The sequence below is a fragment of the Larus michahellis genome, chromosome 1 (assembly GCF_964199755.1).
Source record: "Larus michahellis chromosome 1, bLarMic1.1, whole genome shotgun sequence".
NCBI classification, from domain to species: Eukaryota; Metazoa; Chordata; class Aves; order Charadriiformes; family Laridae; genus Larus; species Larus michahellis.
The window spans coordinates 17,045,020-17,069,601 of record NC_133896.1 but is presented as its reverse complement, the minus strand read 5'-3'; the positions used below and the strand labels follow the sequence as shown (position 1 = coordinate 17,069,601).

General features: G+C 38.9%; 1 protein-coding gene across 4 annotated transcripts in view; it reads right to left on the bottom strand.

Annotated features, from left to right (window-relative positions):
- The window catches only part of KIF21A (kinesin family member 21A), a 91,541-nt gene that overhangs the window by 4,237 nt on the left and 62,722 nt on the right, over positions 1-24,582 (bottom strand). For 2 of the 4 annotated variants that reach the window (XM_074583478.1, XM_074583390.1), the window contains 13 exons: positions 24,008-24,173; positions 23,470-23,490; positions 19,418-19,478; positions 19,143-19,197; positions 17,545-17,762; positions 13,452-13,562; positions 12,762-12,890; positions 11,119-11,157; positions 8,966-9,102; positions 6,782-6,962; positions 6,284-6,448; positions 5,088-5,205; positions 2,297-2,467 (listed from right to left, as the gene is read on the bottom strand). In XM_074583478.1, the coding sequence (XP_074439579.1) occupies positions 2,297-2,467; positions 5,088-5,205; positions 6,284-6,448; positions 6,782-6,962; positions 8,966-9,102; positions 11,119-11,157; positions 12,762-12,890; positions 13,452-13,562; positions 17,545-17,762; positions 19,143-19,197; positions 19,418-19,478; positions 23,470-23,490; positions 24,008-24,173 (1,572 nt within the window). The remainder of the gene's footprint in view (positions 1-2,296; positions 2,468-5,087; positions 5,206-6,283; positions 6,449-6,781; positions 6,963-8,965; positions 9,103-11,118; positions 11,158-12,761; positions 12,891-13,451; positions 13,563-17,544; positions 17,763-19,142; positions 19,198-19,417; positions 19,479-23,469; positions 23,491-24,007; positions 24,174-24,582) is intronic. The other 2 variants (XM_074583563.1, XM_074583646.1) reach the window with 2 other exon arrangements.

Genomic DNA, 24,582 nt, shown 5'->3' with positions numbered 1-24,582 from the left:
GGAGTACATTCAGCTTTCTAGGATCATCTTGGCATTTTATCTATAATATCCGCTGCTATCACAACACTGGTGGTCTGGTCCTGCAGAACTTATTGAAACTGGCAGGGGGGTGGGGAGATGTTGTTCTTACAAATGTTAATTTAGTCATAGAAGCGTTTTGTGGCTTGGGTTGTATAGCACCAAATGAAGAAGATGAGGTCTAAATTCTTTTGAATAGCATGTTTGTTAAGGGGTTTTCATAAATTTTAGAGGACCAACCCTGTTTAACACAGGTGTGCCAAACTAGGGCCTCTGTTGAAGTGCTATACTTTAAAGCAGCCCAGCTCATTTTCAGGGTAGGGATTTCTTTCCCCTTCACCTACAACAGTCAAGTGTACACACCAAAAGAAAGTTGCAACAATAGAAATTCTGACCGGATATGGGGGAGTGGGGAAAATTCATACAAGAGTAGTTTAAGGCTTCCAGTGGGTCACCCAGAGCAGGTGTGCAATCTGTGACCTCAGAGACCTTGAAAACTGGTCAAGGCCTTGAGTAACCAAACCTAATCACAAAGTTGGCCTTGCTTGGATCAGCAGGTCAGCTTTGCCCTGTGTGGCCTCCAGTGGCCTGTTCCCTCTGAACTACCCCATGCTTAGCAAAAGTAACAGCACTCTTCTTCATTCCCTAAAAAGGCAGTGAATAAAAATTATGTAAATTGTTTTGTCAAATGCTTTATTGTCACTGCCTTGAAAAACACACAACATTTTATAGAAATAAGAAAAAGAATGCAAGATAATTTTTATTAAAGTATACTTTGAAATCCAAAAAATAAGGGAACATGAAGTATAGAAAACATGAAACTCCCATACACAAAAAGGAAAATAAGAAAAGGAACACAACTAGTCCACTGTTACATACTACTTCACCCCTGCCCCTGTCTTTTTTCTGTTGTTAAATGAATTACAATGGTAAAAATGCACATTGCATAATATTTTAATGAGCCTAAAATGCAAGAGTGAAGATGTTTTTTTACAACTTTAATGAAGTCATCCTGAAGTCAAAATCTTTCCTGTTCCTGTGGTCCTCCTGATGTTGCTAACAAGCTGTTTAGTACATATCCCTAGACAGACAGATATAAGGGCAGGTGCCCCAATATGGCCAATTGAAGATTTTCTGTAAGAAGCTGAATTTCTGAATCCCTATATTAGCTGTGAAATCTTCGTAGTAGTCTGAAAAGGAACTGGCACCCAGTTGGACAATTTTCAAAGAACATCACAGAAGATTGTATATTTGTGGAATACTAAATATGCCCATATAGAAATTTGCTTCTTAAAGTGACCAATCCTTTATTATCTCATGTTCCAAAACTTTAATATTCTATTTGTTTCCTTGCACATTAGTCTGCACATTAAATACATATAAAGACACGCTCCTCCTTCCTCCAAAAATTATTAAGTGACTGGTATCTAAGCAAACCTTTGCAAGAACAGCGGTATCTTCTGGCATTTGTTTTTCTGCCTTCTGTATCTCACACCGTCTCAACTTAATTGTATTTCTACCTCAACCACCTCTCATAAGACCTTGAAGAACAGAATTGCTTATAGCAAGTAGCAGAAAAATCAAAGTTCTCCATGTCAGACAAATTACAATGAACTTCCAAGTTTCTGTGGATTTGGGGTCTGGTTTTACTCCCCTCATACCCTCCCCTTGTTGGTATTTTTTTTAATGATAAAAAACTTACAGCAAATATGTTCTAGCAGCAAACAGATTATTACATGTGTATTGTATACACTACCTAACATATGCATTGTAGAACAAGATGAATGGAGATCTAAGGACTAAGCTTTTTATTAATAAGGCTGGGTGGAGCAAGGTAGGTTGTAAACCCTCTTCGCAAGAAAATATTCTGCAGCCTGATCTAAAGCATTGTTTGCCATTAATGGGTTCCCAGTCCAAAATTTACCAACTTGACAATGACAAGGATGATATCCCATGATTCCAATCATAGAGGAGGCAGGTGCTGCCTTCATTCTGAAGCAAAAAAGCCAAAATCCACCTACTCGGAGCAAAAATAGAGGGCTAACCACTTCATCAGAACTTCCTGGTGCTACACACGCTGAAAAGAAAAGCAACTGCCTTCCTAGTGTAAAGGATCAAAGACATTATCGATTTCTGTCTTAGTCAGTGCTCTATGCCTTCCCTATTAAAAACATCGGTATCTAAGTGAAGAGTCATTGAATGAGCCTGAACATTTACACAGCCTGAAAACAGTTCTACAGCATGACTGTCACATTAGCCACGTGATTTTTTCCATTACCTGAAGAAGGTCTTTTTGAGTCAAATCCCATTTCTTAATTCCATTATCTCTGGATCCACTAAAGAGGTTGTCTCCCATAATAGCAAGTGCTTCAATGCCATCATAATGAGGAGGTTCAAAATTGTGTGTAGGGCTTACGCTTCCAAGAGCCCCTTCAGTCACATCAAACATCTAAAATAAATAAAAGATCAAATACGTTAAGCAAAATTATCTGCCATCTAACCAGCTTGGAAGACATTGCAGTGAAAAACTTCAGGGGAAACACTTAGGAAGTCTTATTACAGGCCACTGTACCATGATGTATATTTGACAGAATTTATCTACCAGAACAAGTCTTTTGTCCTCTTCTACCTCTTGCCTGAAGCAGGAATGCTTCACTGACTTCAGAGAAGACCATTCTGGGAAGAAGTGCTACTACGTGGGTATGAAATACACAGTATCTTCACAAGAAAGAGTCTATGTAGGTACCGTGTGGTGGGCTAGAGAAACAAAGCTCACGAGTGAGTATGGAAAACACGATTCACGCTGGGAGAATTGTACAAGCAGCTGCAGGATGATACATTAATATATTTTTCTGAATAAGGTGTTTTAGCAAGGGCAATACCATTACATGCTGATGCTTTCCATGGACAAGACTCGCATCTCCCCTTGCCTGTGCTCTAAGAATGGGGGCTTAAAACAGACTCTTTAAGTGAGGGCATTTTAGGAATTTAAGGCATAATCGACCCCATCAGCTCTTTGTCCCCAGAGAAGCAATGTAAGCAACCCTGTTTTGTTATGCATCGTAATGATCCAGAACTCACCCAGTGAGACTGAGCTGAGGAGGAACAGAGGAGCCATAACTTTTTAAACCACTACCACTGTTTCACAAGCAAATGTCAGACTTCATCCCCCATTATTTGCTCTTCATTGACCTTTTAAAATGAATAAGCTTGGCAGTAAAGAAGGGACCGAATGATAGAGTAAAAAAATGCCTTGAGTGAGTTAAAGGTATATTCAGTTACAGTATTCCATTAACATGCATCGGTTCCAATTGTAACAAAAAAGTTCAATGATACACCAGAAAAATGGGGCACTTAGAGGTGACTAATATTGCTGGCTTAGTAGAGAAAACAGTAGTTTCCTGTGGCAGGGGAAGGCAGTATCTGTGACCAGACTTACTACGGGCAGTGGTAGCCTACCCATGTGGAGAAGCATTGAGAATTCCCAACCTGTTGTGCTGACCATGCACACACAGATCATTTCTACTATCCAAAGCAGCGTGACAATTTATGGTCGCACTCACCTTGCAGAACACCCACTACTCCGCAGCACATACACATGGCCAAATATCCCTAGTATTCTAGGTCTAAGTCAAGAATCAGGTGGCCTCATAAGGATTTATGTAGCCTGCCCACAGCAAGGGAGCACACAAGAATAGCAGATAACCTTCTCTGACTGTTGACAGCTCTCTTTTCCAAAAGCCTTTTTACCTCCTTGCTCGTCACATGAGTTGGTAGCACGACAAACTTGCATTACATGATCGCATCCTCTTGTCCCCACTGAGGTCCTACTGTGCCAGGATGGTAGCCCTTAACTGACTCAATATTCTGAGCTGTGCAGAGAAGTAATTATTAGAGTGCCTCTCTGCCACCCTACTGCCCAAGAATCCTCTGGCCTCTAACCATAGAGACTGCTGACAGGATTCAAACCCATGGCCCAAACCGTCAAGCGATGCACCCCCCTCCCAGGCAATCTTCTGAGGCTGGCCCAGAGCACAGCCCAGCACCCAAGAATTGCAGGATAACATCAAAAAGAGAAAGGCCAGCTCCCTGAGAAAGCTTACTCAGGTTCTGGCTTCTGCTCCACTCCCAGATGTGTTTATACACTTTTTCCAGGGTGCAAGAAGTATAAAGCCGAGACCGAAGGGTGCCCCATCATAACAGGCTAGAGTGTCTTGCTCATTCTCTCTTTGGCCTCATGAATTACACACTTTGCAACGTGAGTGTCAGCTTTGTGGGAAAGATGATGTATAGTTCCCACAGTCTGCTGCTTTGGGCATACTCCTCAGAAACAAGAGCTTGTGGGTTCAAATACCACCTGGCTGAAGTGGGCCCAAAAAGAAAAAAAAAAGAAAAGGAGAAAAAAATCCCACAAAATACCAGACACACCCACCCCACGCCCCAAAAAAAAACCCCAACCAGATTTCCCATTCTTGAGTGAATTAATTCCGATGCCCAGAAGCAGGAAAGTATCGTAACACCACTGGCAATTCAGAGCAACTTGCATGCTACTGAATACACCAAGTAGACTGGGCACGTTGGCTGGGATGTGCTGAACTCTCTCTCCTTCCCCACTCCAGAACTCTGATAACACTTAAGCAAGAGCTTGGGTAGACCCCACTCTTTTCTGTGGGGAGCACACAGTGTCTCTTGCTGAGGCAGTTAGGTGTGTACTCCAAGACAGAGGCACTGACTTAAGATACTTTCAAGAGCTAAATGTTTCTTAAAAGTAGGTGTTATGGATACTTCTCCAAGACTTGACACACCTGATGTCCACCTTACCGAGGATTAAGAAAAAGTTTAACTACAGGCAACCATCCACATAAAAATAGCAATGAAGTGATTATTAAGATTAAGAGATTATTAAGAGTTTATTAAGACTGAACATTATTCATAGTCTATAAATGATGAAAGAATTTCCACCTTGGCTATCACGTTTCAGATGTGGAGATGTGAGTCACTTCTGCTGAAGCCTGCATGCCAGGCTGATGTGAAGAGTCAAAATAAATAAGCAAATTCTAAGGGTTTACCTTTATATAATGATCCTTTGAACCAGTGACAATAAGATCTTGTCCATTGGAAATTCGATCTACAGTAAGGCACATAACGGGACCCTGGTGACCAGTTAACTTTCCTGTAGATTGAAACCTTCAGGAATAAGAGAAGAAATGAGGATTTGTTCTTTTGTATATGTATTTGTTATATATATACACACAACCTATAGCACAGTTTCTGACAGAATAGATCTTTTCATTTTCCCCATGTCTTCACTATTCATCCCACGGTTACGTATACTCTATTGCGCATGCATGCCCATGTGTAAATGTTAAATCTATGTTAAATGTAAACAAAAGCATCTATTTATGTAAAATAAGAATTAAAAAAATTAAGTAAAGACAAATCAAACCCCTCAAAGTATTCTCTAATTTGAACACACTCTTTGGGTGCGGGTTGTTTGGAAAACTGCTATTATAGTGTGGCTATCATAGCCCTGTATTATATTCCTTTACATCAGCTGGTTTTCATCATCTCATCAACAATTACTAGTCAGGATTCATGCATCTGTCACCTTACAAGAGTATGTTTTATAGAGCCTATCTTAAACAAAACCTTGTATTTTTCTTTTCAATGCATTTTGTCCTTTTTCCTTTCCTGTGTTTGTCCTTTCAATACTTAAAGAGTGTTTTTAAGAAAGGTGGGGACAGACTTTTTAGTAGGGCCTGTTGCGATAGGACAAGGGGTAACAGTTCTAAACTAAAAGAGGGAAGATTTAGACTAGATATCAGGAAGAAATCTTTTACAATGAGTATAGTGAAACACTGGAACAGGTTGCCCAGAGAGGTGGTAGATGCCCCATCCCTGGAAACGTTCAAGTTCAGATTGGACGGGGCTCTGAGCAACCTGATCTAATTGAAGATGTCCCTGCTCATTGCAGGGGGTTGTTGGACTAGATGACCTTTAAAGGTTCTTTCCAAACCAAACTATTCTGTGGTTCTGTGATTTTTCCAATCATTTTTACTGAAACTATTCGCCATAACTTTAATACACGAGGAGATCATGAGCACCTTCATTATCTCAGTAACCACCACAGCGTGGATTAGTTGATCCATATCTTGACCATATTTTGCCCAGGTTATGGACATTACCATAAACAGGAAACACTTAATTGACTTGGTATCCACATGTAACCACCTAGAGAACATTCTCTTCTGCTGGGGTTCTGTACCTTTTCAGGTCCCACATCCTCACTGAGTTTCCAGCAGCTGCATAGAGGAATGTGCCAGTTGGATTTAGTGCAATCTGATTGATCTGGTTCTCTCCAGCTGGGATAGTGACTGTTCTGTTAGTACTTCCTGAACACACATCACCAGGCATCGCCTGGCCCGAAGACCTAAATATGGTGAGGAAGGAGGAGGGAAAAAAAAAAAAAGAAAACAAAGAAAAACTCCCTTTATTATGCATTCATAATGAGCCAATTATGAATACTAAACATTTGATAAAAACACTATAGGCATGAATGCAAATTGGTTTGTGTTTCCATATATTACCAATGACCTAGAGTGACTTAGCCTGAACATGTAAAGAAAGCCTCTGGTCCCAAACAGCGTACTTAAATTATAGTGCTACACTATCGAATTAAATCCCTTTTTTTTTTTTTTTTTTTTTAAATCTGTGACAGTAAGATTCATTTAAACTCTTTGCATTTGTAGTTTAGCATACTTACGTCAAAGTCCGAATACACTTAGCAGAATCTCTGATGTCCCACACCTTGATATAGGAGGTTGAGACTGTGAAGACCAGGCTAGTGTAATTGCAATATTTTATAGAAACAACATTATTTGGATGACCGCCCAGAGACATAATCTCTTGTCCAGTTACCAGATTCCAGACTTTACAGGTACGATCTAAATAAAGACAAGCAAAAAGAGTAAAAAAAATTAAAAATAAAAAGTTTAAACAAACAAACACCAAAGAAAACATGTCTTTCCAAAAATCAATTAATTTTAAAAAGTCCATACATTCATTCGCACTCATACATAACCCTCCCTTTTGGTAGGCACTTTTAAAGACCTAATTAATTAATCCATTTTTTGAGTACACATGGGCATCATCTACTATCATCAAAACTAAGCAAGATTAATCATTAGATGTAGAAGATTAGATGTGGTGTAGAAGATGTGCATATTAGGTCCCACGGCATTTTAAAAGGATAAAATCCCATGTCAAGCCCAAACCGTCAAACAAACAGTTTGGAGACCGTAAAGTTTAGATGATGACTGATCAAGAGAACTACTCAATTTTTAATTCAAGGATTCTTCATCAAGAACATAGTTCATGAGACGCTTAGAGCCTCAGCGTGACAGGAGGCTGACAGCTACAACAAAATTACGGAGGCAAGAAGTGATCCAAACTATTTAGTGCTTTTAAAAGCCTTTGAAAATCCCATTGTAAGTGCTTTAGTCACACTTTTCATTCAGTAGCAGAGGAATTTAAATACTGCAACCTTTTGTGTACTGAAGGCTCAGATGCCTAGATGTTCTCAAGACTTTTGCAACACAAATGGAGTCCACACAGAAAGCTCTCTTTGTTGCACCATGTTTGTATCAATCCTTGTACTTTAGAAGTACTTTTTTCCTGGAATAAATACTGGGAGGATGAAGAGAATGTGTAGACAGTGTTTATAGGAGCACGAAGAAAGCAAATACACTAGGAACTCATCAACCACTTTAAAAATCCCATCTATCAAGACCAGAGCCCAATATCCGCAATGCACCTGAAAGCTTATTGGCATTCCTGGATTGGCAGTATCTGGTAGTGTAATGGCTGTCAGTGAGCTGAGGCTTTCTGCTTCAGCAACAATTTCCAAAAGATTTAACTTTAATTAAACTGTTGTCTACGCTCTTGTACTCTTGAGTACAAGTATACTCTGTAAAGTTTTCCCCTCCAAAAATATATACAGCAAAAATTCTTTCATAAATATGGGAAGCTAGCATATGACAAGAAAGAGCAAATATTGACATCTGCAAACACCCCTATGTTAAAAGCAAACAAAACCTTTAGAACACAAATATAGATGTAAAATAAAAAAATAAATTTGAAAGTCTTTCCCCCCCCCCACATAGCCACTATATTTGAAATATCAATACAAATTAACCAAGCAACATTTACAGAAGCTAAAACTACGTCCTTTTTTTTGTATTTGTGTCCACTTGCACCAATGCTAAAACATTGGCTTAAAAATTATTAGACCAAAAGTTTGCGAATCCACTGTAAGAGCGTGTCTTGGTATGTTTAACAGCCAGGTAGTAGAATAGCCCCAGAAAGCATACCTTTCTTCCAAAGCACTATTTCCACCAGCTTGAAAAGTTCATAGAGTGGCTGCAGCATCCATCAGGGAACTCTGTCACTACTAGATCTAGCCCCTCTCACAACAGCCATTCAACACTTACACTCACAAGGGACAGGACGAGGTGCATGGGGAAGAAGAAAATGGCCCTAGCTCTGCTCAAATATCAACTATGGCAGGAAGCATCAGTTCTGTAGGTAAGTCTGTAGGTAGCACCGCCAGAGATTTGCTAATTTCCACCTCTACCCCTACCCTGAGGCTATTACTTTGCATTGCATACCATGTATGCACATGTTTCCATGATTGGTTCCACCGTATCACTCAACAAACGTTAATGTTATTCTTGAGAGTTACTTTTTTCCACTACAAACAAATACTACCCATTGGAATGAAAAACTTGTAGATAATTACTGTAAATCCTTCTTCAGCTTATGTTGCAAAATATATCCTCGCACTTTTCCAGCATGTTTACAGCACCAAGCACAAACTGAGAATTTCACAATACTGCAAGTTGTCAAAGCAGCCTCTAAAGGCAGCACAGATGAATGAAGCTTGCCTAACCTTTAGATCCAGTAAAGAGAAGATCATCAGTTGCATCCACACAAAGCACAGCCTTGGTATGTCCTTCAGCTGTATAGATACACTGAAGCGGAGATGATCTGATGCATTTTGAAGCAGGGTACGGGTTAATTATCCCCCTAAAGGAAAAAAAAGAGTGTGAGTTGGGCATAGTAATAGACACACATCAAAATAATTTACTTTAGGGAAAAAATTAATCTAGTTTTCTTACATGAGCAGAACAGCTGAATGCCTTTCATAAACTATGTAAGATTTTTTACTGTTTAGCGTCAACAAGCATCAACTCTGGACTATCAGTTAAAGGAAATCACATGCGAAAACAAACAAATGAAAAAGACAAGATGCTGGGTATTTGGTATATGGGAAAGACTGCGTAATGCTAAAAGGACTGGAATGCTTAAAATTCCTGGATTCTTAGGACCAACCTTAAGACTGCAAACTGCATAAAGTCTAGTTAGTCTAAATAGCACATCTGAAAAATGGAGCAAGTGTAGTGTGCACTGCCAATTCCAAACAGCAGGCATTTTGTATCAACTGCCTTCTACAGGCAGGCTTGGAGAACTGCTGCGAACTTGGTTGCCAAAGTAAGGTTCCTACTGCACCCTGTACCCAACACCACACTTGTACTCAAACGGCTAAAAGGAAGTACGGTTGGAGTACAGATACCCCAGAGGAATCTTCCTGGGGATTTGTAGCTAGTTCTGTGGGGATGCCATAAGACTGTAACTCAGCCTCAAAAGAAACCAACCAAACAAAACAAACACACAAAAGAACCCCACCAGCCAACAACTCATCACCAAACAAAAATTATTAGCGGTCTAAAATACCACACACACAACTGCACAGACACAGACCCCCGCTGACTTCTGTGAAGTGTAGAAAAGCCTCAAGGTGATGCCCACAAACATGCAACACAACGCTGTGACCCAACCAGCTTGCAGCTAAGACTGACTGTCCTGTTCTTCTGGGGATTACACATATGACTGGGAGAAAAAGGAACTAAGCCATAGCCCTATCTCACACAAAAAAAAAGAAAAAAAAAAGTGTCAGATACTTTAAGAAAATGTAAAAACTCCTTATTGCCCAGCGGCTTGCTACAGAACGGAAAAAGTCCTTCCTGATACTATCTAACTTTGTGACAATTAGCTGGTTTATCTAGTATAGTCTTACAAGTTAGATGTCTCAGGACGTCTTCATTCATATAATTCATTAACCCACAACCCTTTTACAGATTTTACTAATATTAATATTGCCTTAAATTGTTTGACATTAACTTCCTCATTTTGGAAAAGCATTCACCTTTCAATCTGCACCTTTTTACGTTTTCAGCAATACAGGAACAATTTACTTTATTATTATTATTATTATTAATTTAGGTCTCTATGCTTTAGTTTTCTAACACCAGACAAACCTAATATAGTTTTCTCTGTAGTATTCCCCAGTGGATCATGCTGTCTCTAGACTGAGTTATTCCTACTGCTGTTCTCACCCACTCAATTCCCTTGACAAGCCATGTAAAATACATGTCCCAGAGTTATTTATCTACCTCTGTGCAGTACCCTGCAATCTACAGACAAATAATGCTACAATGGCTACAATGACCAGACAAAGCCACCATCACATTATTATTAGCCCTTTGATGGCCCTTCTCTTGATAAATTAATTTTCACTTAGTACCAAAATCCAACATGAGTGGTGACATTTCCTTCATCTCTTAAGCCACTGTGGGTTCTGTCAGAAAGACAAAATAAACAACCTACTAATTTTTATTTGCACGAGGATTTAATTTTTACTGACCAAAGCATACAACTGAACAAAAAGAGAAGCATGTAAAACCTAAGAAAACGTCTGCTCCTCTTTCTTTAAAGAAAAGAGAGAAAGAATATCCCTAAGGAAAGGTTTATATCATATTTCATTTAAAAAGGAAAAATCTGACAGGCTCAACAACAAGAACATCCTAAAAAAGGAAAGGGGGAGACATGCTTGACCAAAATTTCAGGTTTTAAAACTTCCATCAAAAGCAAAAGAGATACAGTACACAAGTATGAGGAAAATTCATGCAGCAAAATGAGATTTCCTAAGAACTGGAATAACTTCAGTGAGAGATGCCAACAGAAAAGAGAAAGAGAGAGTACCTGTGTACCTCCGACAGAGAGGAATCACTTTCATCAGACCTACAATCAACAGTGGTGGAATTGTGAGGAGAAAGAATATAGGTATCAGCAAAGTAAAGCCTCCATTATAAGAAGAACAAACAACAGCATGTCCAGTTCAGAAAAGCAATGCAAATCCACATACAGTATACAGCATTGCTCAGGGTATCCTCTAAACTCCTGATAATGGAGGGGGAGAACAATAATCTTAAGATAGCACTCTCAGTAGTAAGCTACACTGGTAGACTGTCTCAGCCCAAAAAGCTGAGTAACACCAGCTGAGCCATTTCTTATTTCCCAAACAATTTTTTTTACAGAAGCAAAGGCAACAAAGTAAAAGGAGAAGATGGATGCATAATTTAATCTCTGTAACATAGTGCTTGTTGAAAATATCAAAAGGAAAAAAGATAAAAGATTTCTGAACATCAATGCCTGTTAAGTGTAGAAGAAACATGTAAAGTGTTAATCATAAAAAATACAAATATTAAATGTAATGATAGCCCACCGAAATAGGAACAGTAATTTGCAGAAAATCCTAAATTTAAAATCCTTCATCTTTCATTTTCAAAAATGTTTAAAAATATAAACAAGAAAACACACAACAAGGAAAAAATCCCTCCCCCCCCCCCCCCGAGACATGAACATTTGCAGTACATCTTAAGATGTCCTTCATTTTCAATTCAAATCAAACAGATTCAGCAGGTTCGGTTTGACTTCGAAGTTAGTCCAGAGAAAATGAAAAGGGTTAGCTGGGAGTTAGCAGTAAGATAAAGGTAACATAGCTAAGATAAAGAAGTTACAAGCGCAGTTAAACTACTGGAAGCCTTGCAAGCTACTGCTTGGTTACTCTGTAGACCACTGAAAAAAGCCCACAGTTTTATAAAAAAAACCAATAGCATAAACAGACAAGAGCAATTTCTCGTCTTGCTACAGTCAGAGCTAAAGGTTTATATAAGTTTGAGGTGCGGTTCATAAGCACCCCATGGCACTAGCATCTGTAGTGAAACCTGTAGTAAAGATTCTGCTCAAGTCAAGTCCACTGTAATTTGGAGTAAGGCTCCTACAGGAACAGATGCCTAACATGCCAGGAAACCGAGCTCTACTTCTAAATGAGGTATGAATATCACCTCCTCCTCCAGATCACCTCCTGAAGTCAGTCTGTTCAATAATATGGATAATCTCTGAACAACCGCGTTCCAGCCATTTCAACATCCCATCCTCTAGGGTGCTGTTGTGACAGCACTCAGAGCAGCACGGGAATAACTGAATAACTGTCAAAAGCGCTATTTCCTAAATTGTCAGCTAAATCCTACTTCCAAGTGTAAACACACACACAAATACACGTACATCTAAGAATTCTACCATTCTTGTCTATTTTGGGTTTAAAACTACAAATACCAGACATAGCCTAGAAAACAGGAAACAAGGTTCAGCAGGAAATTGCTTTTCTTGAATTTTTACAATGATTCCATGGAAGTTTAAAATATTTTCTTTGAAAACTACATGAAAACACAAGAAACGTCTCCTCCTGTCTTGCAGGGGAAAGGAAAATATCTAACAGATACTACACTGAGTGCACTTTGCAATTCCCTGGTTGGGGGCTGAGGCTTCCCTCTGTGACTTACTTATCCTGCTGAACTGATGTGTTTCCCTGAGAAACAGTAAGACGACTAAAAACATTCATTTCATTACGGGGCCGGCTTGGTGGGGAAGTAGGAGGTGACAGACTAGCCTCTGGGGCTCCAGAATCTGAGCTACAAGAAAAAAAGAACATCTTCTTTAACAGGTTATGAATGGTTAGAGAAGTTAAATTCAACATGCCTCAAATGTTAGATGCTCTTTTCTTAAGCAAATAAATAAAATTATTAATGCTAGCTGCAGATGTTTCCCAGAAAAGGTAAAAAGCTTAAGACTACAAACTGCTGCAGAGTGCAAGGTGGCACAACGTTCAAAGTTTATGTGCTAACAGTGAAAGCTCCGGCCAGAAAACACATATGTAAAATGAAGAAATTCTTATAAAACTCCAGGTTTTTTACATAAATTGATGACTTCTGTTAAAAAAAAAGAAAAAGTAATTTGCAAATGCTCCAAAGGACATTTCCTTGGGGCTCTGCTCCCAAGTTATTTTGTACAGAAATACAGAAAAATATTCTGGCAAAAAAAAAAAAACCCCACACAGAAGTCCAACAGTGAATAATTTCACTGCTAACAATAAAAACTGTCCTAGAATTAAAGACTTGAAAAATAAATTTTTCAAGAAAATACACCCATGGTTTAAATTATTTCAGAGGAAAAGAAATTTAAAAGAATCTTACAGTTTCTGTTCTTTTGCCTTTGTCTTTTCCACTGTTTTCTCATAGGCTTTTCTCTTTGCTAGAGGTGAAGGCTCAGGTATCTTCTTCTCTGACAGAGATGGCTGCCTAGAACTAAAGCAAGAGGAATCATTATCTTACTTTAAGGCCCTTTACAAACCTGCTTTTCTTACATTAGCTGTCATTCTCCCACTCAGATTGCAAGTTTCAGAACGTGCTTAATCTACTATTGTCTCTCTTGAATCTATGGCTCTACCTGTGTTCTCACATTTTAATATAAAAATACACCAAGTTTATTACCTTTCATAGTTCATCAACATATAAAGAGCCAGATATTGAATATGCAATGGAGATTGACTAATTCAATAATAAATGGGACTGACAAAAAGAAATACAGCAGAGTATGCATCTCAAATTAAGACCATGGAAAAGATGGAATGTCTGACTAAGGTCTAAAATTTCAGATTCCACAACTTTCATCTACAATAGACCACTTCCAGACATGAAGAACAGAGAAATCACGATGACTCTTACATATTAATCAAACTTTGCATTAACATATTCATGCTTCAATATCAAATTCAAAACTAGGAAATGAGAAAAAGTATTTCCCATTGACAGCCTGACTGTTATAATATTGCTTCTCTTCATCCCCCCCTTCCCTTCTTCCTTGCTTTCCATCCCTCCTTTGTCTCTCTAGTTCTTTCTCTGAAATAATTCCAGAGTGCAACATTAATGCTGACATCCCAATGTCGTCATTTCACCACAGTCAGAAAAAAAAAAAAAAAGAAGGGAATCTGGATGGTCTCCACTCTCCTGAACTCTCATTTCCCACTAGCTGGGCAATCAGAAAAGCAACATCTGCTTTGATTTATCCTCTTTTTCTTGTGTTTAGAAGTTGTTTCTACTAAAATAAGGACCTAAAAGAGAAAGCAGATTCTGAAAGTGCTTTTGTGCCACACAATTTTATTAAGCAGACAAAAGTTCACTTGGCAGGCCACCTGCTTGACACAGTTACTAGCATCTGGTCTCAGAGCTCTGCAGGCTCTGGATTTACATAGCTGCAACTTCTCTACGTGAGAAAAGCTGTACCAGTTTCCCTTGAGAAGGAGTCTGTGCTCTATAAAATCCATCTGGGGACTGGCATGCAGAATAACATGGTTTACGAAGGAAAGCACAACCAAGAACAGCTACTTGACCCAAGTAGCCGAGACCATCTCAAGAGATCACATGCACACTGAACACAAGCCCTAATTGGAAGGTGAAGGTCCTACCTGTAGGACCTAGTGCCAGGAGTTGTGTGACAGCCCTAGATTCCCCCCAGGCTCTTCAAAGGATTTGGGGGGGAGCGGGGGGAGAAGCCAGGGGGAAAGGAGGACAAATCTGGTTTTGCACAAAAGTCTAGCAGTTAAAGCACACAAAGAGAAGGGGAAGGTGGATTCAATTCCCTCCTCAAAGCCAGAGCACCCATTTCTCTGCAGGCTTCCCTTACCTCTAGGCATACTCTGCAAAGAACATAAGAAGAGGTGGAACAGGACGCACACCTTCCCTCACTTTATGATGGACCAGTATGCATTTAGGAATGCAGAAGTGCTGGGGTCACAAGGCAAATCCTATGATCAGCCTGATAGCTAGATCTTTCAGCAGGGATGACAAACTTGGGTTACGGTCTCCGCTGCCGTGGTCGCCTACGTGTCTACTGTGCAGCTACTACATTAAATAAACCACAGCAGAAACTGGAATCCAAGCTCCTCTGCCTCACACCAGCGTCCCGCATACTCAGAAATGGAACCAGCTAACTCTCACTCTCTCTCTGTCTCCCCCTTGAGTCTTCCATCTTTGACTCCACAGTGGCACATCATCAGATGTAAAGAGCATGATTATATTATGAATTCTTTTTGTAAGCCTGGAAATGCAGGTATTATAAAAATGCAGCAGTCGCACTGGAATGAACTTCCTAAGCATAGATGTAAAACGCAGGTGCATGATGTCAGTGACCTGAATAAAAAGGAGCAAGACACACACCTAATTACAGTTTCCAGTGCTCTTTTAGATTTCCCTGGATATCAGACATCTGAACAGAGCTGACATAAGACCTACAGGAGACTACTCTACTCCAAGCATATCAAAGGACAATGGCACTAGCCATCTTTGTAAACCGAATTCCAACTAAACTAACTGTTGCCCGTGTGCATTTATGTGCTTCTCTGAATCACCACAGATCTGAGAAAATGGAGGGTGGAAAAAACTGCATGGAGCAGTTTGTACATATGCAGACACCTACATTTGCACCTAAGCATAAAATTCATTTCTGTCTCTTCCAGAGAATGCATATTTTGGATCACTGTTACTGCTTCTACATCCCTGAATGCCACTTAAGTGGCACAAGGGAGATAATGTTCATTGCAGATAAGACCATGCTCTGCTCCAGGAGAATGTATTTTATTACAAGAGATATGATGGCACTACAAGCCCATATAGGAAGGCCTGATGGCTCAAAGACAACCTTTCTTCAACAGTGACCAGCAAAACCAGCAACAGTGCATAAAGTATACTGAGTTCTAGTTTTGGAAAAAGCATCTCAATTACAGTGAGGAAGTCACTGCAGACCAATTGTGGGAACTTTTGATCACTTATCTCCTAACATGATCAATAACAAAACGAAATACGCGTGAGGCCTGCTGCTGATTGAACTGAGTTACTGACAGTGCATAACTCTAACGCTCACAGAACAAAGTTTCAGGAAAATCTTGGTTTGCCTTGTTGCTGGCTCACTTTCATAGATGGATACATTTTAGAAGATGGAGTGAGACAAAAGCTGGTATTACCTGAGTCCTGGATGCCAGGTCATAACACTTGACGTTTTAAATCCTGAAGCTTCAAGAGTCTCTAGTGATCTCACACTAACTGCTGAAACAAGTGGGTTTCTCCACCTATCCTCATCCCCAAGAGCATTCTTTCCAAGCAGATTCTACTTGTAAAATGCACTGAAGCCATCAGCATGGGTTAATAATTGCTGTCAGCAGTGTTTTACTATTCATGATTGCCACCTCAAGCACATGCTAGAAATACATAGTAAAAATAATACTCATTGCAAATGTACATTAGATAGAGACTGCTGTAAAAATATTATGCAAATAGGAGAGATGGATAGCAAAAGATGCATAATTCCAGAATCTGTAACACAAAGATAGCTATGGGACACAGTTTTTCCATATCACTGAATGTGGCAAGAACATTCAGTTTACGCATGAGTTTGTGCAATTATAGGAGCTAGTACCTAAAAAGCCAAGAAAAGGGTCTCTAGCAGTCAATGGCTAATAACCAACAGTGATATTGGTAGATACAAAAGGAACAGCAAGAGCAAGTGAAAAAAACCAAACAAACAAAAAAGAGACTGCATGAGAGAGACCTGCTGGCCCCAATGTAAAAAAGACAAAAAATAGTATTTTTAATTCTATTTGGCATCAAGTAATACTTTCAATTAGTAAAACTGTTCTGCAGGGAAGTGCAACCTGCAAATAGAAAGGATTTTTGAGGATTCGTAAAATCCAACACGTTTCTTTCAACTTTATACTTGCATACTCTACTATTGTATAGATGTCTTCGTTTTAAGCATGGTCCACACAAGATGACCCACAGAAAGATTTTACGTAATACTTAGGACCATATACAGATACTGTTACCACATCATATAAAGTCTTTGGGGTTTTTTTTTTTTAATCTCTCTGCTGTTCTAAGCAGATTCTCACTACCTCCCTAGAATGTGCATTTCCCATAGCACTAATAAAGCCAAGTATCCAAGGTACCAGGTGGGGTTTTCCCCCTACCTAGGAACAAGGCTACAATAATTGTACTATGATAAAGCAACTTAACAGAACTTATATCTTCAGTACAAAACCTGTCACTTACAATAGCGCATTTATACTTTCTAGAGTAGTGATGGTAGAAAAGAAGGAGGAGCTTTGTCAGTATTATTTAGTAAGCTTAAAGTATATCAATCTCCTTTGTAAAATTAAACTAATAGATTACAAGAAGTTGGCAACATGCATTTTTTATAAGCAAAGGATAATTAGTACAGCATGGTGAAACTTACATGCTGCCTATCTTAGAAGGTAAGCCAGATGGTGGGGGAATAAACTCTCTGTCCCTAGCAGAGGTATCATTTGTGTCAGCAGCCATCCCACTGTCTTGGGTTTCTGCGACTGATGCGAGAGGGCCAGCTGAAGTAGAGTCTGCAGCACTAGCATCAGAGACTAAATCGCTGCTGTCTGCATATAGCAATTCCATCTGGGTAGTGGTCCTCCGGCGGGCCTGGAGACAAATAAAAACCAAGTTGTGACTTAAGCATTTCATGGTATGTGTCAAAAGTGCTACATTTAAGCTTATTGTTAGCTGGTAATTAGCATCCCCCTCAATTCACTTAGCAACTACCTTTGGAAACTAAATCAAGGACCTCACCTCTACTCTTTGGCAGCAATTTCAGAGGAGGCAAGTCAAATTCAACAGCATGAAACACTGATTTGACAACTGGTTTCCAAGGATATCCTTTCAACCAGCTACAAGTACCTGTCATTACTACAGGAGTATAATATTGTTCTCCTAAGGTTTATCCAAATGAAATGTTATAAAGCAGAGAGAAATAAAGCAAAGTGTGAATTTATATAGCTACAATTATATTGGCATGGCTTCTTACATTGATGCTTCTTCTGATATAAAAAACCCTGCTTCTTACTTAGTTTATGTCACTTCAAAAACAGTTTAAGCCAACATGAATTAAGATTTGCTCAGCATTTCAACAATTTGAAAACAACGGAAAACCTCACAAAGGAGCCAAGTTTTGTGTAACACAGTCATTCTTAAAAACCTCTTAGGTTTTTATACGTGTTACGTGTGATGATGTTGTGAAATTAAGATCTATTCCTCACAGAAAGAAAGGCTACTGGAGAAGATGAAGGTCCAGTCTGAACAGAACCATTACAGAACCGACATGTTTGTTTTATGCCAACATTTTCAAAAACTCGCTCACTTTACCTGCCCAAAGAGCTGCACACCAATGCACACTACTAATAATGCAACAGCCAACCAGGGTATATCCCTCCAAAGCCAACTACAGTTAGGAGAGTGGAGGTTAAGCTTCTATTTACTTTGCAAACTTGGTTTATGCTCCTGTGAGCACAGAAGCAAAATGGCAATCAATGCACATGTTTCTAATTCCCACTGCCATTAATATTAAACTGCAGACAGCCTAGATATAGTCCTCCAACGCCAACTGTAATTAAGAGCCTGGAGGTCAAATTTCTATTTATTTTATAAACTTCCTTTACTTTTCTATGATCACAGAAGCAAATCACAAACAATAAGCATGTTCACAGTTCCCACTGGCATTAACATTAAACTGCAGCCTAACTAATGCTAAATTGCAAATCTACTCCAGTTTGGAGTGCTAGTAATTGGAAGAATGTATCTCTTTCCGGAACTGCAAAAATTCAGCCACAAGATATTGAAAAAGTGCATTTTTATCATTGCACTCAGAGAGAAGTATAAGACAAAAGCATATTACATACAAATCCTAGTATGTCATTTCACCTTTTGCATGTCTTTGTTCATTAATGTCTCCAGAATAAAGCAAGAGCATTCCCCAGAAGATGCCATTAAAGTATGAATTATTGTTATTATCGTTGTACAGCCTACCTTGCTTTTCGGTTTGACTTCACCACAAAGCTTCAAAAGATCCGAAGACAATGAACTAAAAGAAAATTGCATCACAGTTAAAAAAAAAAAAAGGTCACACTTTTGCCGAATGTGTATTGTTATTTGATTCTTTCTACTGAAATGCTGGGCAAAGTGGAACGAAACAATATCACAGATATCTTCTAATAATGTATACATGATGCATTATACTAGAAAAAACACTGTCATTTACTCTTAGAACCAGATCCAGTTACTGGTTAAGAAAGTTTGCTCACCTTCCTTCTGTCCCAGGACTATGCAATGGAGCATCCTCATCAGTACTATCTTCCAAATTTTCTACAAAATTTCCAAAAGAACAATGTTAGTCTGTCCACCTACAACAGGATGTGCAAGTATTAAGTGCTATACAAAACAGCTCAGACAATGTTGAATGTAGATGAACAGCATATGAAAGGCAGGGATTTTCAAAATATCTCAACTATTTGCTAGCCAGTTCCCATTGAGTTTTCCTGGCATCACTAAAGTTTTTTTCATACAATCTAAATAAATCATACGCCTAGGCACACTGTGCCAAATATGGTCCTCTTTTTTTTATTTATTGCAGCAGAGCGGCAGGGATGACAGAAAACCACAAATAAATTCTAGAAGGAAATCTGGAAGAAAGAGGATAAAGCAGAAGAAATTAACTGCAAGACAGGATGTAAATCAATGAACAGTAAGGATGTCTCTCCCTCTTTTTTTTTTGTTAATCTTCTTACTCTAAGAGAGAATCAGGCTGGTTATAATAAAAAAAAAAACCCAAACAACTGTATTTTTAACTAGCTAGTGAGCTGAGGCTCAGCCTCAGCTTATATAAAATGGCACCATTTGGACTGACAAGAAGCAAGCACTTTATTAGTATGTAAGCATTTAGATTTCAAAGGATGATGCCACCATTTATTACTTTAGAACTGCTTCCTAAAAAGACATTAATTGTATTGAAGTTAATTGTAAAATGAAGCATTTCAGTAGAAATGCTCTTGAAGTAAAACATGTACACAAACCTGTCCACAAAAGACAAAACCAGCATGCACGTCACACACTAACACTGTCAAACATCAGATCAACATGTCTGCATGCAAACTGTGCAAAACATTAAGCTGAGACAACCAGTTCAGGGCATATGTAAAATCAATTCCAAACTTTTGGGAAACCAAATCCCCTAACTTGCATATTATTCTAACAATATATTTTAAGCATAGATTAAAGACATAGATAATACATTCCTGCAAGTAAAGCCCCTTATTTTTCAACATACTCATGAAATTCCATTACATCTCTTCTTTATTATTAAAGACACTTTATTTACTTAATTTCTGCCAGAAAGCAGATACAATTTGTAATGCATAGAACCAAAATATTTGGCACCCATAGTAAAATAGGTTTGTCCATCTATACGTTTTAAGTGCAAGTTCATGCTTTAGAGAAAGGGAGGAAAGATATAGTGTCCAGCTGAATTCTGAAGAAGGAAGGAAGGAAGGAAGGAAGGAAAATGCTGCCTTCTTGTGTATGCTACATCTAAGAACGTTTCCTGAAATAAATCAAAACCATACATCAATCTAGCACCAACACCAACAATGCACTTCAGAGGTACTTAACTGCTGTATTAGTTTTAACAATGTAACCTTAACTATCAGAAATACAACAGTATTATAAAGAAAGCGGGGTCACAGAAATAGCACTCTGAACTTTCTTTTTTTGTTCCGTTCTGGATTTGAGCCCACATTAAATCTTTTCTATACACATCATTATTCTATGTATTCCGCAAAAGAGGGGATCTAGAGTACTGCTCCTTCTAGCAAGGCACAAAAGCAGCATCAATAAAATGTGTTGTTTTTTTTTTTTAAATATATGATTCATATCAGGGTGATGTTACTTCACCCCCTTCTCAAAGAATTTGCGATCAGCTTTTACATGTAACAAAGTAGAAAGAGTGAGATGGCTACAAAAGATGGGATTTTATTTGTAGGTTCACACTCACGGGACCTGATATGTACTGATATTTTTCTTCAGTTTGTCTGCAATTCAGCACAGAAAGACTGCAGGAAGCCCCCAGATAGAACGCAGCACACGGAATCAACAAAAGAAAATGAGAAGAGACAGAAGAGAAAGATTCTGTAAGAAGTCCTGAGCGAGCAGAGATTGAAAGGAGCAATAAAGTTAGTACTGCTTGCGAGGAGCAGCAGAGATGACTGCTGACAGACCAATGACCGAAGAACAGTGGAGAGCATTTGTGATGACTGGTCTTCATCCTTATGCAGAGGCAACTGGACAGTAACCAGTACAATGCGGTACACCAGCACAGTTCATCCAGAAAAAGTGATGTTTGACCAGCCCTCACAAGATCTGTATGTATGTGGCTGTGAGTCACATCCATGAACGTCTAGATGTCACAGGTGGGAAGAAAAAGCAGCTCCCACAACACTCCAGCAACGCTTCAGGACTCAAGTTTGTGGTCATGTTAATTCTGCACAAGAGCAGATGGGATAGTGAATGGCAGCTAGTTTATCCCCACACAAGGTAGGTGTGCATTCAAAATCCATTCTGAGGGTCAAAACCTGAGCCTGTGATGCGCTTTGCTGCAGACTGAACCCTTTTCTTAAGTCTACACTTGAATACAGGTGCACAACTGTATTGTTGTGGGGGAATGCCCAAACTTGGGGGATGCCCAAACTTCAAGCCAAGCATGTTCAAATGGCTAAGAACTTCTGAATATATCAGAGCTGAAAGAAGGCATCAAGGGAGTGGCTAACAAGCAGCTGATGACAAGCACGCTGGAGGCGCAACCCCTCTGCTTGGGATGGGGTTGACTGGGTACCGCCCCTGAGCTGTCAGGCAGCCTGGAGAAATTGGTCTCTGGACCTGCTGCCACCCACACTTCCACCCCTGGGAAGCGTGTCAGGTTACCAGGGAGCCCCTGCACCAACAGAGTCCCTGCTGACCAGCTGGCAGTCCCAGCCTTGAAGCCCCACTATAATGGTGTCTGAACTCCTTGCAGCTCACAAGATTTAGCCACTAGTGATCTACAAGACACAAGACGGTCAGCAGTTTGGATTTCAGTGTGGACTGAGGTTAGTGTGGCGTATTCAGCCAAGAAACACCCACAGTGTAGTTTTCTTCCTATAAAGCGTTAACACAGTCCTGAGTGGCTTCGGTGTTTTAAAAGGTTCAGTTCATGCGTGCAAAATGTTAAAAAGCTTCTTTAATGAGATATAGTCTACTAAAATTGTCATGATAGAGGTACTGTTTCAATGCATTTAACAAGTGTCTTTCCACTGCTCCAGATGCTGTTAATAAGTAAAAGCCTGTCCAGATCTAAGGAAAATGCAATGCTAACTTCCTGGATGGAGAAGCATCGCTCTCCCTCCAACAGCACTGAACACACACACACGCACACACATTAAGGGTCTATTTTAGATACACTGTGATACTAATAACCATAGAGATTCCTGAATAAATAATGGCCTCATGCAGCAAGATGCCCTGACACAGATCTTCAGGTGTCACCTGTGAGGAATCTGGCAAAGTTCTCACCAGTTTACACCAGATGTTGATGTATACACTTTCAGGCAGTCTTGTGCTTTTGAAATGTTTCAGATGCCTATGCAAATTAGCACAGGACAGCATAATGGGATTAGAAGTAATAACAAGACAATACAAAAGGAATTGTTACTGACATCATGAATATTTTTTTTCACATTTCAAACATAGCCAATTTTATGGCTAGGAGCAAGGGAGGGGAAAAAAGCATAATTTATTTGGAATCATTTCAAAGCAACAACAACAAAAGACTCATCTCCTCAAAATCAGTGAAGTCAGTAACTAAACCCCAATTGAAAAAGTGAGATATAATCTGCATTGTGTAAAATATTTACATTACAAAATAAGCTGTCAGCAAAACGTGAAAAATGGCCTGCACGTTAAGAATTACCTTTTTTCAGACCTAAAAAGATGAGCAGAATTTGTCACAACTACAGCAGCAGTATATAATGAAATTGCTTTATGTAGTCTGAACATACTATAGGTTCGTAAGCAGTAAGTCATAAATTCAAAATACAGCTCTGCTTACTGTGTTCACTTCTTATCTGACAAATCTAACTAGCATGAGGGCTACGGGTGACTTCAGAAGGGAAGAAATGCTCTGTAAGCTCATGATAATGAGTACATTTACAGAATAATTCATGCAAACTTCACAAACTCACAAATTCTAAGATGCACCAGTTAGTGAACATGAATGAATTAGTAACTCATGCAGCTGTACAGTACACAGAAAGCTAAATATACTTACCCAACGGTATGCTATCTAGGTCTGTGTAAATAACAGCAACAAGGAAACAAAAGCAACACTCCAATCAAAACATATCCATTTATAAAAAGAAATAAAACAAAAATACCCAAATGTACTCTAAATTTCTCTTAATATCATCTCATGAGAAGTAGAATAGATGCCGTAACAGACATATGATGCCACTCTCAAAATCACTAACATATGATGATTGAACAGGATTGCATACTTAGAATTTCACACTCAGAAGTTAAAATCATACCAAATTGTAAATGCATAGGTCTTTTGTAAAAATAACAAGGAAATTATTTGAATTTTAAAAGTCCTGATAATAAAAAAACCAACTTGTTTCCTACATTTCACTGCCAAGGGGATATGTTTAAAAATTACATACATGCACATCAATTGTGAAATAGAGTTTAAGATGTTAAAATACAGCATCTATTCAGAAAAGAAATAGTCTAGAATGCCCAGTACAGCATGCATGAAAGGCAAATGTGACGTGCAGCTGACTATTCAGAATACAAGATGACAAAATTACCTTGCAAAGCGTGACCCAGCAAAGCATCAAGTTCAGGATTTAACTCAGCTTTTTCTTTTAGCATATGAAACAGCAGCTGGTTTTGAGTAGCACTAGTAATTTCTATCTGCTTAAGGCGACCCTCAAGAACTTTAATCTGAGCTTCTTTCTGAGCTGCTTGGAGACCCTAGGAAAGAGAAAAAAAGAAAAAGATGACACACGCTTTATCACAAATCTTTTGTTTACAAAATGAGAATTGCCAAAACTTTTTAAAAACTACAAACACAACCAACATTGCAACCTTCCTCTCACATCCTAAAGATCAGATGTCAACCGATCACGTGTCAACCAATGGACTTTTTTCTTTTTTTTTTCTTTTTTTTTCTTTTTTTTTTTTTCCTTTTTCCATTTAACTTGTGTTCCTCGGACTCTGCTTTGCAAATATGTATGTAGTGACTAAGTTGGATGTGACTCCCAAGGACAATTCATAGATTCTTTATATTTATTTAAGAGCAGCAAGCATCTGAGAAATCAACACCTCTGTGTTTCACAAAGTACTTGTTTTTAATGATTACCTATGGTGTTACTCACATTAA